Source organism: Nomascus leucogenys, chromosome 5 (genome assembly GCF_006542625.1).
Source record: "Nomascus leucogenys isolate Asia chromosome 5, Asia_NLE_v1, whole genome shotgun sequence".
NCBI classification, from domain to species: Eukaryota; Metazoa; Chordata; class Mammalia; order Primates; family Hylobatidae; genus Nomascus; species Nomascus leucogenys.
In genome coordinates this window covers 69257357-69272763 of record NC_044385.1, presented here as the reverse complement: position 1 = coordinate 69272763, position 15407 = coordinate 69257357, and the positions used below count along the sequence as shown (strand labels likewise).

General features: G+C 42.2%; 1 protein-coding gene across 1 annotated transcript in view; it reads right to left on the bottom strand.

Moving 5' to 3' along the window:
• Positions 1–7902, bottom strand: part of DNAJC15 (DnaJ heat shock protein family (Hsp40) member C15) — an 82729-nt gene extending 74827 nt beyond the window's left edge. Inside the window, exons 1-2 of the mRNA XM_003270033.4 lie at positions 7733–7902; positions 7049–7413 (exon numbers count right to left, since the gene is read on the bottom strand). Coding sequence (XP_003270081.1) covers positions 7049–7156 — 108 coding nt within the window. The 5' untranslated portion in view covers positions 7157–7413; positions 7733–7902. The remainder of the gene's footprint in view (positions 1–7048; positions 7414–7732) is intronic.
• Positions 7903–15407: the final 7505 nt, after the last annotated feature.

The window sequence follows — 15407 nt, the reverse complement described above, 5'->3', positions numbered from 1 at the left end:
AATGTACGACTCCATAAAGTGTTAAATGGATGAATAAATGAACAAAAATATGATAGCACTTAGAGAGCCTGTCTTTAATTGGGCATTTAAATTTGCTCCAAATATGCCTCCTAGAGCAACTGTTTTCATAAACAGTTTTACTGGAACATGGCCACATTTATTTATTGTCTATGTGTTCAGTCTACAACAGTGTAGTTGCAGCTAGATGTGCAGGTTTGTTACACAGGTAAATGTGTGCCAGAGGCTATATGGTCTGCAGAGCCTGAAATGTTTACTATCTAACCCTTTGCAAATTAAGTTTGCTATCCTCTGCCCTTGAGGGTGGCAATCTTGGTTTATTTATATCCTCCCCATATACACTTAGTTTATAGCTTCCATATATTTGGTGTTACCCAAAAATCTATTAAAATGAATTTAATTGACAAATTTTAAAAACAGTACCTATTTCTAAGTTGGAGACTGCCTGTGTTATTGGAGATATTAATAAGCAATGATCAAAACTTGAAAAAGCACATCAGAAGTCAGAGTATTATACGTACTCTGATTATACACATATTTATTAGATACTTACATTTTAGGCCTCTCCTATTACAAAAGTCAAAGAGGCATAGTCTCATTTATCTTATTCTTTAATTCCTTAAGGCTGTCCATTCATCATTCTATAACATCTCCCTAATCTACTTATCTCCAAGCTAGTTGGTTTCATTCATTTGTTAATTTAATGATTCAACAATTTATGAGGCAGAGCAACCATGTGCCTGGTACTACGTTGGGAACTGATTAGAGAATGAGTATTCTTAAAACTTCATCCCCATCTATAAAGAATATCTAATTTTAGTTAAAAAGGCATATTTCAAAGAGAAGAAACATCATTTAAATAATGCCAGCAAATCAACAAGTGGGCCGTATATCTGTTACCACTGCCTGGTTTCAAATATCCACTAGAAAACCAAAATAACAACAACAACAATTAAAAAAAACAGAAAAATTACTTTAAATGTTCCACTACCATGAATCAAAAAATTTCTGAAAACTGGGAAAAAAGATCACTCCATCATAGCTGCTACAGCTGGAAAAAAAAAAAAGGCACCAAAATTGTTCACAAGTTCCCTATGGATTTTATTCTCACATAAGCAGTAAATAACTTTTTAGATAAATATAAATTGCCTGAAAGTGCTATAAAATGCTAAAACTTCTATTTTGAGACTGAACATTTCAGTCTAAGAAAAACAAGAGTTGTACCAGAGGGAAATGAAGAAGAAAAAAAGTATTCTTCCTCCTCACGAGAGGGGTGGTAGCTGTGATGGAGAGAGGAAAGACGGAGACTATTCACTCATTCAACAAATACTTATTTAGCTTTTACCACATAAATATATAAACATTCATTTGGCATGTGCCAGGACTTATGCTAAGTTCTGGGGAAAAAGCAATGAGCAAGACAGACACAGACTCTTGTTTTCCCTTAGAGGCTAACATATAAGAGGACCCTACGAGGAAAAAATACAGGTGTCAATATGATATTAAAATCAAATATCCATGTTTATTTTTTAAGTTGCTCAATAATAATAGAAGTTAATAGCTATTTCATAGACAATTAAATGACTATCATGTGCCAATTACAATGCCAATCACAGATACGTGTTTCCCGAGGACTTCACACCATAGGTGCTTATACAAATATAAATAATTTTGATGTATCTTAATGAACTATAATTTCTACTAGGCAAAGGGAACTGGGGTCAGGGAAGGCTTCACATTGGATGTGTCTTTAAAAAAAAAATGAATAGGAGTTAGCCAGGAAAAGAATTTCAGAAGAGAAAGCTCTAGTAAAGTCACAGAACCATAAAATTTCATGAAGGAAACTTAATGTAACTATAGTACAGGGTACAGTGCAATGTAGGGGATGGGAAATGTGGCTGGATATGTCATTTGAGGATCAGTACATGAAGAGTCCTGTGTAAGATCCTGAGAAAGGTTTAGATCGTGTTAAACTCATAAAAAGGGATGGTATCATTAACAAGTCTGTATTGAAGAAAAACAACTGATGGCAGTGTGAAGTTTAGAAAGGATACAATACCAGAAGCAAAGAGACTTGTTTTTAAAGGCGATCACTACAGGCCAGAGAAGAAACAATAAAGACTAAGAGAATATCAAGGGAAGGAATACCATGAAAAAAAGTACAGAGATGAGGCTAAGTGACTGATGAACTGAATGGTGGAAGTAAAGGAGAAAGTGGAGATGATGGCACTAGTCAAGAAAGGGGGAAAGAAGAGGAGAATCAGCATGTTCAGGGAAGACTATAATGAGCTACATTTTAAATAAGCTGAATTTTCTATTTTTGTGTATGGTACTCACTGGTAGACATCTGGAAATTCTTACTCCATTCCCTTAAAGAAAAGTTATTCTCATTTCTTCCCATTCAAGAATAACATTCATTCATTCAACAATTTCTTTTTGGAATGTTTACCACACATCAGGCACCATTATAAATGCTAGAAATACATACCAGAGAACAAATAAAGTCACTGTCCATGAAACTTAACATTCTAGCCTCCTATTATGGTGTAAAAAACAGTGGGGAAGAATCAGTTAGGCCGGGTGTGGTGGCTCACCCAAAATCCCAGCACTCTGGGAGGCTGAGGAGGGTGGATCACTTGTGGTCAGGAGTTTGAGACCAGCCTGGCTGACATGGGGAAACCCCATCTCTACTGAAAATACAAAAATTAGCTGGGCGTGGTGGCAGGCGCCTGTGGTCCCAGCTACTTGGGAGGCTGAGGCAGGAGACTCAGGTGAACCTGGGAGGCGGAGGCTGCAGTGAGCCAAGATCCCGCCAATGCACTCCAGCCTGGGCAACAGAGTGAGACTCCATCTCAAAAAAAAAGTTAAAAATATAGGGATACAGTACATAATCCATGTGATTACCAATGTAAGCTTCAAAGTATTGTTAAAACATGTTTTAAATCATGTTATCATTGCAAAATAGTAAAAGTACTGTCTTATTTTTGGAAATGAATAAATGCCTGAAAATGTGTGTTTGACAGGTTTTAGTTTTCACGTATCAGGATTATTTATAATGAAACATATGTGTCTAGTTTTTTTACATGTTACACTATCCTAATAATAACAAGAGTTGTGGCGGTGGGAGGAGGGAGAGCATCAGGAAGAATAGCTAATGCATGCTGGGCTTAATACCTAGGTGGTGAGACAATCTGTGCAGCAAATTACCACGGCACACATTTACCTGTGTAACAAATGTGCACAAATGTACCCCAGAACTTAAAATAAAAATTGAAGAAAAATAAAAATAATAGGAGCTACAATTTTCAGGAAAGTAATGGAAACCAAATGACTACTATTTCGTACAAACTGAGTTTTGTTCAAACTGCTTTAAAATTTGATAATAATCTCCTCTTAAAGTTTCTTTTCGGCTGGGCACGGTGGCTCACGCTTGTAATCCCAGCGCTTTGGGAGGCCGAGGTGGGCGGATCACGAGGTCAGGAGATGGAGACCACGGTGAAACCCCATCTCTACTAAAAATATAAAAAATTAGCTGGGCGTGGTGGCGGGCGCCTGTAGTCCCAGCCACCCGGGAGGCTGAGGCAGGAGAATGGCGTGAACCCGGGAGGCGGAGCTTGCGGTGAGCTGAGATCGTGCCACTGCACTCTAGCCTGGGCGACAGAGCGAGACTCTGGCTCAAGAAAAAAAAAAAAAAAAGTTTCTTTTCTACTTTTCCATGAGAAACAGCTTTGCTAGTGCAAAGTCTGATTATGACTTCTATTAAACCATTAATTGTAAAATGCTACTTTATTCAAGATGCTACATATTTTGCCTATTTTAATCTCCTAAGCAGGCTAATGAACATTAGTTCTTAGTTTCAAAAGAGAAGCTTACCTAAGAAAAAGTTATTTAACAAATATGACAAGATATATTTATTTCTTTTTGATTTTTCTTTTAGAGAGACAGGGATCTCACTATGTTGCCCAGCCTGGGTCTGGAACCCCTGGGCTCAAGTAATCCTCCCACCTGACCTTCCAAATTGCTAGAATTACAGGCATGAGCCACCGTGTCCAGCCCAACAAGATATATTTCATAAACCTTAAAATGAATTACATTTTTAAAATACAGTGTGAAAGTTTTTTTCTTTGACTCATTGACAAACATTATTTTCTATTTTCAATAAGATTTCCAAATATGCCCCACACCTAAGCCATTTTTTTTTTCTTTCCTAATATTTACCTTTTTTCAGCTTCTCATGGCTTTCGGTAGTTCCAAGTTCCCTAAAGTTATTATCAACAATCTTCTGCCTCATTATTGGTCATTGCCTGGACCAACAACTCCCAAAAGAAGCAGAACCACCCCTTCGGGACATTCTACAAGTACATGAGGCTCTGTTTGGTTGCACAATAATTTGAATAGAAGGGAGGATATTTGGTGGATGGGGGACTACTGATCGTAGAAGTCCTAAAATATATGAGACAAGCCTGTATAACAAAGAACTGTTTGCATCCCTCAATTTTAAAAGATTAAGGTGAAAAGTTTATGATAATCTTAGTCCAGAACTTTATTATATATGAATATATCATTATTACACTGTTTTAGTACAGACTGAATCTTCCACAAGTGCAAGTGCCATGTAAATTGAGGGAGATTCCACTATTTTGTTCAAGTTTTTACCAGAAATTGTTCGCCATTTGGGAGAAATAAGTTTGTAAAGAACAATGGTCCTTCTGCTATTTGAAAAGCCAATATAATACATTTGATAAACAATTTGCATTGGTAGCTGTCACATACACAGTGATTCTACAAATTGGTGCAATATGCCAGCAACTAATAATTACTTCATTATGTTTTCTAATGTAGTAATGTCTAAGTATTTACATATTTAAATTGTAGACATGTTAACATGTTATTTTCTTTTTTTTGAGACAGTCTCACTCTGTCACCCAGGCTGGAGTGCAGTGGCGTGATCTCCCCTCACTGCAACCTCTGCCCCCTGGGTACAAGCAATTCTTCTGCCTCAGCCTCCCTACTAGCTGGAATTACAGACATGTGCTACCACGCCCAGCTAATTTTTGTATTTTCAGTAGAGACAGGGTTTTGCCCTGTTGGCCAGGCTGGTCTTGAACTCCTGACCTCAAGTGATCCGCCTACCTCAGCCTCCCAAATTGCTGGGATTATAGGAGCGAGACACCGCTCGCAGCCTGTAGACATGTTATTTTCTAATAAAATATTTCATCTTTATGTCTCAAAGCATTATATTGATTATTAAAAGTTATGTTTACAGGTAGATTTTATTGTCTATGAATCTGACTTCAGGATTTCAGGATATTACAGGACACAGACAGTTTGAGAATCACTGGCTTACACTTTAGCCTTCAAGTACCTGGACTACTAAAGATGCTTCCTATCTGGTACTCTGGATTCTGTAAACTCTCTCCTCTTCCAAGTAAAAATACCTACAGATGTAAAAGTCACCAATATTAGTTCTATCTTCCAATTACCACAGCTCCCAACTACCTTGAAAGCCTGATACTGGGATTTTTACAACTCTCCACAAAAGGATTACTTCTGCCTAATCTTGTACAGCTATATCATACACTGAATACTATATCCAGAAATCCTTATTTCAAAGGAGTCAGCAAGTCATAATGGAAAAAGTGTAGCATTTGGAATCGTAGATCTGCCACTTACCAGGGATGATCCTGGACAAGTTACTTAAAACTTTCTAAATCTCTATTGCCTCATTTTTTTTTTCTTTGTTGGAGACAGGGTCTAGCTCTGTCTCTCAGGCTGGAGTGCAGTGGCGAAATCATAGCTCACTATAACCTCAAACTCCTGGGCTCAAGTGATTCTCCAGATCCAGCCTCCCAAGCAGCTAGGACTACAGGCTCACACCACCACGCCCAGTTAGGTTTTTTTTGTTTGTTTGTTTTTTCCAGAGATGGGGTCTCCTATGTTGCCCAGGCTGGCCTCCAAACTCATGGCCTCAAGTGATCCTCCTGCCTGGGCTTCCTAAAGCGCAGGGATTACAAGCCTAAACCACCAATTTTTCATATTGAATGTTGAAATATTACCGTGCAACTGTGCACGTATCAGGTTAAAGAAAATACTCTGCTAAAATTAAACCCATCTGTGTCTCTTCACTTGTTTAACATGGCTACAAAAAACGTAAAAATACGCCAGGCGCGGTGGCTCACGCCTGTAATCCCAGCATTTTATGAGGCTGAGGCGGGCGGATCACGAGGTCAGGAGATCGAGACCATCCTGGCTAACACGGTAAAACCCCGTCTCTACTAAAAATACAAAAAATTAGCCGGGCGTGGTGGCAGGTGCCTGTAGTCCCAGCTACTTGGGAGGCTGAGGCAGGAGAATGGCGTGAACCCGGGAGGCGGAGCTGGCAGTGTGAGCCGAGATCCTGCCACTGCACTCCAGCCTGGGCGACAGAGCGAGACGTATGTGGCTCACTATATGTTTCTGTTAGACAGTTTTCTGTTAGACCCTTCCTTTTTCCAGCTCTACAGGTCATCCTGAATACACCACTTGCAGTTTCCAACTGGGCCCTGTTTCTGTGCCGGAGACTTTGGAGATAGTACTCCTGGTACCCGAAACAGTTTTTCCCCTTCTCTTTGCTGAATGGACTGTTTTTATTCATTCAGATCTTAATTTTTAACTACAGCTTTCTCCAAGAAGCGTCCCTGATCCCACCACATCCCCTGCAAGACGGTATTAGGGCCTCCTATGAGACAGGAAAATCCCCATACAGCACTTATTATACCGTATTTGCAATTGCCTATTTTCTGGTTTGTGTCCCAGACAAGACTGGAAGCTCCTTGAGGAGCCAGATCCTCAGAACTGCTCCGTCTTCCACGCCCAGACGTCAAAGCCCAGCACAAAGCGGTCTCTCCAGTGAACAAATGAGCGCTAGTTAGGGCACAGACGGTGAGCGAATGCGGGGGAGTACAAAGGTTCAAGGGTGAGGCGGTAGAGGGGGCTGAAGCAGAAACTACAAGGGAGCTAGACAGGGGTGGGGGCCGCTGGCAGGACTCACCAGTCTCTGCTGGTCGACGTCGGCGTCGGGCTGTTGAGCGGAGGACTGCAAGTACTCAGCGTAGCGCAAACTCTCGCCAACCGGGGCGATGACACCACGAGCAGCCATGGCAATGCTGCCGGGAGACTCAAGGCGCCGCGGCACTGACTACGAGGCGGCCGTAGGGACAAACTAGTTAGCGCGGTTTCTTCTCGCAGATCCAGTGGACTCTGCGCTCGTTGTGCTATTAAAGGCGAGGGTCCCAGAAGATATCCTTCTCACCCGAGCTAGGTAACGTGTCCCGTGCAAGCCCAGGGGTCACACTTCGAAAAGAGCCAAGAGCTCTGGGACGTTCTTGAATCACACTCGCTGGCGCAAAGCCAACGCTGACCCTCAGGGAGCTTTTTTTTTTTTTTTTTTTTTTTTTTTTTTTGAGACGGAGTCTTGCTCTGTCACCCAGGCTGGAGTGCAGTGGCGCGATCTCGGCTCACTGCAAGCTCCGCCTCCCGGGTTCACGCCATTCTCCTGCCTCAGCCTCTCCGAGTAGCTGGGACTACAGGCGCCCGCCACCACGCCCGGCTAATTTTTTTTTTTTTTGTATTTTTAGTAGAGACGGGGTTTCACTATGGTCTCGATCTCCTGACCTCGTGATCCGCCCGCCTCGGCCTCCGAAAGTGCTGGGATTACAAGCGTGAGCCACCGCGCCCGGCCCTCAGGGAGCTTTATATACTTGGGCCTGGCCCCCCCGCCCAGGCCGCCCTAAGGGACTGGGCTTAAGCCCTGCGAACTGATGTTGGTCGAATCAGATGCCTGCCGGGTAAGCTCGGAGTCTAGCTGTAGTGCCTGAGGGTGGGCTTGCCTGAGCTTTCCTGACCTCCTTCCGGGCAGCCTTTCTTCCCACCCTCAACTACTGTTCGCACTTCTGTTTAATGCCACAGTTCTCCCACCCCGGGAGAGAAACTGAAGAGGCAATTTGCTTACTCCACCCCCAAGTAAATGCTGTATTTAAGGTGAAATTACACAGAAGAAAGTTGTGGCCGGGTGCGATGGCTCACGCTGTAATCCCAGCACTTTGGGAGTCCGAGGAGGGCGGATCACACCAACCTGGCCGACATGGTGAAACCTCGTCTCTACTAAAAATACAAAGATTAGCTGGGTGCGGTGGTGCGTCCCTGTAATCCCAGCTACTCAGGAGCCTGAGGCAGGGGAAAAAAAGTTGTAAGCAAGTAGGTAAATCTTACTCTTCCTCAAATGAGTTTGTGCTGATTTATATATATAAAAGCCCATTTTATTATTAAGCTTTTTTTTGAGAAGGAGTCTCGCTGTGTTGCCCAGGCTGAATACAGTGGCGCAATCTCTGGCTCACTGCAACCTCTGCCTCCCGAGTATCTGGGATTAAAGACACGTGCCACCACACCTGGCTAATTTGTGTATTTTTAGTAGAGACGAGGTTTCACCATGTTGGCCAGGCTGGTCTCAAACTCCTGACCTCAGGTGATCCGCCCGCTTCAGCCTCCCAAAGTGCTGAGATTACAGGCGTGAGTCACCACGCCTGGGCTCCATCAAGCTTTTTAGAGCAAAAATTAACCAGCAGTTGAAGCTTATGGTGTTTTCCAACTTCTGTACCAACTGGGCAGCTCTTTGGCTCCTTACACCCTTTGCAAAATCAGCTGACAGGAAGAAAAAGCTTTATTTTTTTTTTTTCTATTCCTGAATTTAAAGTTTTGAGGGTCTATTAATTTGTTCACTTAGTTAATATTATTAGCATGCCTAAGAAGTTAGGTCCTAGAAATTTACAATCTTGTAGGGAAGATAACACTGACACAGAATAATAATACATACCAGAACATGAGCACATGCGTTGCACAGCAGTATAAAGAGAACTGGACTGGGAATTAAACCGCCGTTGCAAAATTACAACTGAGAAAGAGATCTGACCTAATCAACACCATCTTGCTTCTAACCTCCAAGCTGTCTTGTACATTCCTGGCCATAGGCCAAACTAACTTTGGGAGAAATGTAATTCATAGTTTATAGTTTGAAACAAAGATGATAAAAGCCCTTTCCCAAAACAAACCTCCTTCTTGCCTGGGGACTAGACTGCCTTTGTAGGACTAACAAATTAGCCACAAGATTAGAAATTATGATGTAGGAGTCATGCAGCTGGAGGCTACAAGATTCTGACCCTCCCCAAATTGCTGCCGGAGCTAACATCACTATTGTAAAAACTACCACCAGTGCTTGAGATATTTTGCAGACCCTGCACTTGATGAATCAGCTGGCATCACCCAGATCGATAAACTGGCTCATCTGATCTCGTGGCCCCCACCCAGGAACTGATAACGCAAGAAGACAACTTGGACTCCCTATGATTTCATCTTTGACCTGAGCAATCAGCACTCCCAGCTCACTGGCTTCCCCCTACTCACCAAGTTGTCCTTAAAAAAATTCTGATCCCCAGCCGGGCACGGTGGCTCAAGCCTGTAATCCCAGCACTTTGGGAGGCCGAGGCGGGCGGATCACGAGGTCAGGAGATCGAGACCATCCTGGCTAACACGGTGAAACCCCGTCTCTACTAAAAATACAAAAAATTATCCTGGCGTGTTGGCGGGCGCCTGTAGTCCCAGCTACTCGGAGGCTGAGGCAGGAGAATGGCGTGAACCCGGGAGGCGGAGCTTGCAGTGAGCCGAGATCGCGCCACTGCACTCCAGCCTGGGGGACAGAGAAAGACTCCGTCTCAAAAAAAATAAAATAAAATAAAATAAAAAATAAAAAGAGAGAGTGAGACCATCCTGGCCAACATGGTGAAACCCCGTCTCTACTAAAAATACAAAAATTAGCTGGGCGTGGTGGTGGACGCCTGTAGTCCCAGCTACTGGGGAGGCTGAGGCAGGAGAATCGCTTGAACCTGGGAGGCAGAGGTTGCAGTGAGCAGAGACCGTGCCACTGCACTCCAGCCTGGTGACAGAGTGAGACTCCGTCTCAAAAAAAAATAATAATAAATAAATAAAAAATTCTGATCCCTGAATGCTCTGGGAGACTGATTTGAGTAATAATGAAACTCCAGTCTCCTGCACAGCCAGCTTTGCATGAATTACTCTTTCTCTATTGCAATTCCCCTGTCTTTATAAATTGGCTCTGTCTAGACAGCCAGCAAAGTAAACCCATTGGGTGGTTACAGGAATAAGGAAGAGGTCTGAGTTCTAGTGTACCTCCATTATTTTCTGGGCTTGTATAACTGAACATATCCATTAACCTCTCCAAATCTTACCTGTAAAAGGAGAATAACATTTGTCCAACATTCTGACTCAGGGAAGTTGTGCAAACAAATATAAACCTCAAAGAACCAATCCTTCCAGATGGATCCCAAGTGGCTAACTAGGACTAACTTAAAATAGAGCCAAACCTTCCTTTTACACTGAAATCTGTGGCTCTCAGGTTTGCAAACTGTTTATTGGGATAGTCTCGCTCTTCTAAATTCCTTTTCAGAGAACTTTTCGTTTACATAGGGATAAAAAAGAAAACGAGAGGATATGGAAGCAACTTGTATAATGCACTTATGAAAAAAGTTACAACCACAGTGCTCTTGGAGTTTACAGGAGGGAATGGCCACTTTTAACAGGGGTCATCAGAGAAGGTTTAGTGAAGGCTTAGCCATTGAGATGAGGTAAAAATTGGTAACATTTTTCTAGATGGAAGAGAGGAAATGCCAGAAATTTCAACTGGAAACAAATGGAAGGAAATGAAAAACAGTGATTCATAGGACTGGGTAAAAAACATTCCAGGACTCTTCACAAAAATAATCTCATTACAGAAATTAATTTTTGTGGCCAGGCGCGGTGGCTCACGCTTGTAATCCCAGCACTTTGGGAGGCCGAGGCGGGCGGATCACGAGGTCAGGAGATCGAGACCACGGTGAAACCCTGTCTCTACTAAAAATACAAAAAATTAGCCGGGTGTGGTGGCGGGCGCCTGTAGTCCCAGCTACTTGGAGAGGCTGAGGCAGGAGAATGGCGTGAACCCGGGAGGCGGAGCTTGCAGTGAGCCGAGATTGCGCCACTGCACTCCAGCCTGGGCGACAGAGCGAGACTCCGTCTCAAAAAAAAAAAAAAAAAAAAAAGAAATTAATTTTTGTTAAATGGGTCTACAACTATGAAGGACACTAGTAAACTAAGCAAATGAATTGGATCAAGGCCTACAGGTCATTCTTCCATTTATTTATTTATTCAATAAATATTTATTGAGTATCTGTTAGATAATGAGGAACTATGCTAGGCATTGGACCTATACAGTCAAACATACAAATAAGGTCTCTGATTCCTTGGAGTTTGGAGTATTCTAGCGGCTGGGCCCTAGCAGTAACAGGCTGCTGGCCTGAAACAAATGAACAATTAGAGCAAGACCCAGGTTAGCTTCAGCTCCTGTTAGGGCAGCTACTGCCCCTGCTCAGAAACTGGAGAGAAGCTTTCAGAGCAGAAGCCAGGAAAAAGGGAATAGAAGAAGTGGGAAGGGGAGAATATAGCAAGGTGGAGGTGAGGTGGACTCAGCAGGATTGCATCTCAGCTCAGACCCCAAACTATTGAGAGCAGATGGCTGGCTGCTTATAGACTTGACTGACCTCATTCCACTGCTGCCTCAGACATCCACTCCTGCAGATGTAGCCAATTTTAAAGAAAAATCTCATCCACAAAAATTACTTAGTTCCCAGCCTTTGGTTCTTTGGTAAATTCACCCTCCTCAGCAAAGAAAGGGTGGAAAAAAGGGCCATGAAGTCCTTTCCTCTCCCCCACAAGGATCTCTTCCTGATTTAAACTCAATTTTCCAGCTTCTTGACAACAAAGAAAAATATTTTTATGAAACCCAAAAGGGAGGCCATATTAAATTTTCATTGGCCTACTTTTATTAGTTATGGCACTTCAAAGACAGATTACATTATGTTCAATAGACTTTGTAAAAGAAAGGCAGATTGCATTGGTAGTATGTCTTCGAAACATCTCAGTGGAAAATGTTCTAAAAATTTATTGTTTGAAAGGACTTTTGACAAAGACAATTGACCTCTCTGTGCCTCAGTTTCCTCATTAGTAAAGTAGGTGATAATAATAGCACCTCTCTTGTGGGGATTAAATGAGTTCACTTTTGTAAAGCTCTTAGAACAGTATTCTTAGAATACTTAGTAACTTCTACAAAATTGTTAGTTACTATTTTATTTATGTTACCTCTTTTACCAATTTATTTCCTTGTGTATTTTCTCTCACTAGCTCTGCCTCCTTCCCCCAGCAGTTGTGTTGATCCCCAACCAATTGTCTTGTCTTTGAAATTACAAAATCTGACTAACATCGCATAGTGATAAAATATAATTGTGGGACAGGAAATAGTTGTTTTTATGAAAATGAAATTAAATGCCTTGGAAAGATTTGATAAAACAAGTTATTTTTAAAAAGCTGTTGAATGGTGAGCATGGGAAGAGAATCACAAACACTGACTATGATTCTATACTGTTTGCTTTTAAAATCTCTTGCTCCACCTTCATTTTAAACAAACTCAAATTAGGAATCATAGAGGATGGATTACCAGTGTGGAAGAAATCCAAGGCAGAACTGAACCAGAGGACCCACATCCAAATAAAAGGCCTTGGCCCTGCAGCCCTGCAGATATACATAGAGTACACATACATTGTGTCTGTTGTGACACTAAAATTTCATGTGGGTAGAGGGAGTGTTATTAGGGAAAAAGTAAAAAAAAAACTTTTGGGTGGAGATAATGAAGAAAAAGGTTGAGAAACAGTAATTTTTTTTTTTTTTTTTTTGAGACGGAGTCTTTCTCTGTCCCCCAGTCTGGAATGCAGTGGCGCGATCTCGGCTCACTGCAAGCTCTGCCTCCCGGGTTCACGCCATTCTCCTGCCTCAGCCCCCCGAATAGCTGGGACTACAGGCGCCCGCCAACACACCCGGCTAATTTTTTGTATTTTTTTTAGTAGAGACGGGGTTTCACCGTGTTAGCCAGGATGGTCTCGATCTCCTGACCTTGTGATCCGCCCACCTCGGCCTCCCAAAGTGCTGGGATTACAGGCTTGAGCCACCGCGCCTGGCCTGAGAAACAGTAATTTATATATGTTGTAAAAAAAAAAAAAAAAAAGGTTAAAGTGTCCAGACACGGTGGCTCATGCCTCTAATCTCAGCACTTTGGGAGGCTGAGGCAGGTGGATCATCTGAGGTCAGGGGTTCGAGACCAGCCTGGCCAACATGACGAAACCCCATCTCTACTAAAAATACAAAAATTACTGGCCAGGCACGGTGGCTCACACCTGTAATTCCAGCACTTTGGGAGGCCAAGACGGGTGGATCATGAGGTCAGGAGTTCAAGACCAGCCTGGCCAAGATGGTGAAACCCCATCTCTACTAAAAACATAAAAAATTAGCTGGACATGGTGTCAGGCGCCTATAATCTCAGATACTCGGGAGGCTGAGACAGAGAATTGCTTGAACCCGGGAAGTGGAGGTTGCAGTGAGCCGAGATCGCAGCACTGCACTCCAGCCTGGGCGACAGAGCAAGACTCCGTCTCAAAAAAAAAATTGTGGGCATGGTAGTGGGTGCCTGTAATCCCAGGCTGTCGGGAAGCTGAGTCAGGAGAATTGCTTGAACCTGGGAGGCAGAGGTTGCAGGGGGCCGAGATCGCGCCATTGCACACCAGCCCGGGTGACAAGAGTGAAACTCCGTCTCAAAAAAAAAAAAGGTTAAAATATGTATATTGTTGTGATCTCAGATTTTAATTGGCTTTTCAATTAACCCACCAACCACTATCCTGGTCTGGTTAGAAAAGAGGCTGGCTTTACTGTATGACAAAATGCAGTGGGCACCAAAAATGGGCCTGAAATGTTCAAGGAAGGAGTCGAAGAAGCCAGCATCAAGATGACACGGGGGGGATGAAAACAAATTTGCTGAACTGATAAATTTGAGGCAGACTTGGGGAAACAATGTGTGAGAAAGCCTTGTATGTAAACAACACTAAAGTCATTCAGTTTTCCTAAAGTTTAAAGTATAAAGAAAAGACTGAAGATGGATGAGGGTGGACAGATAACTAGACAAAGGCCAAGTATTGAACAGCTTTATATAATAAGCAGAGGCATTTAGACTTTATCTCATAGATAAAAGCAGGACATCAAAAAATGTTGAATCTGGCAGTGACATGATCAGACCTACACACTAAGAAGATAATTGTGGCAGCAATGTAGTGCTAGGCCAAAGCAAAAGGAAGGAGATCAGCTAAAAAGTTATTGCAATAGTCTAAGAGATGCTGAGCCCTAAACTAGGGCACTGGCAGAAGATATGGCAAGGATGAGTATAGTGGCTTTAACTGGATTCTTCCCCACATTTAAACCCTCTTGGCCCCACCTACCATGGACCCATCCATTGACTTTGTCCCCTATTCTCAGGGTGGCCCCTGATTGACCTAAGCCAACCAACGCATCCCATCACTCTAGCCATGATGTCTGTTTCATGGATGGCCACTTTGCCCTTCTGGGACATTGGGATTATAGAAAAGGTTTGTTGGTTATTTCTGGGACAGCAGCTTCTCTCTTTAGCTGGACATGAACAGAGAAGCGTGATGCACTAATTGTAGTTGGCAGTCATTTGACAACCATAAACTAGGGTGACCATTTAATTTGTCATCCAAAACGAGGTCACATTTGAAAGAAAGATAGTGCTATAAATAATTATGTTAGGACAATAGATATAACTGAGACTGTCTAGCAAACCAGGATATATGGTCCCTATATCATGAGAAGAGATGGCCTTAGGATGAAGCAAACACCATTGAAAGCCATGAGGAAATTAAAAAGAAACTGAGTCCTTGATGATATTGTTGACTATATGAATCTTCACTTCATGTCTACCCCGTTTCTAAACTTTTTAGTTATGAGAGTAAAAATTTCCTTTATTATAATTTTTTAAATTTTGTATTTAAAATTGCAAGCATTGAAGAAGTATAAAGAATAGTATAATGAACACTCATATCTCCCAAAACCAGATTCGACAATTATCAAGATTCTGCCACAATTCTTCATTTATTTTCCTTTTTCTGATTAAGTATTTAAAACGCATCAAGAAATTTCACTCTGGACATTTCAGTATACATTCCTCCCAAATATGGACATCTTCTGACATAGCTGCACCATTGTGACATCTAACAAAAATTACTGATCACCTTTTATGTCATCTAATATCCAAATTTCATTGTTACAGAAAACTTTTAAATAGCTGCTTTGTTCACATCAGATGCAAACAAAGTCCACGCATAGCAGTAGATGGTTGCTGTAGTTTGAATGTCCCCTCCAAAACTCATGTTGAAACTTAATACTGAATGCAACAGTATTGGGAG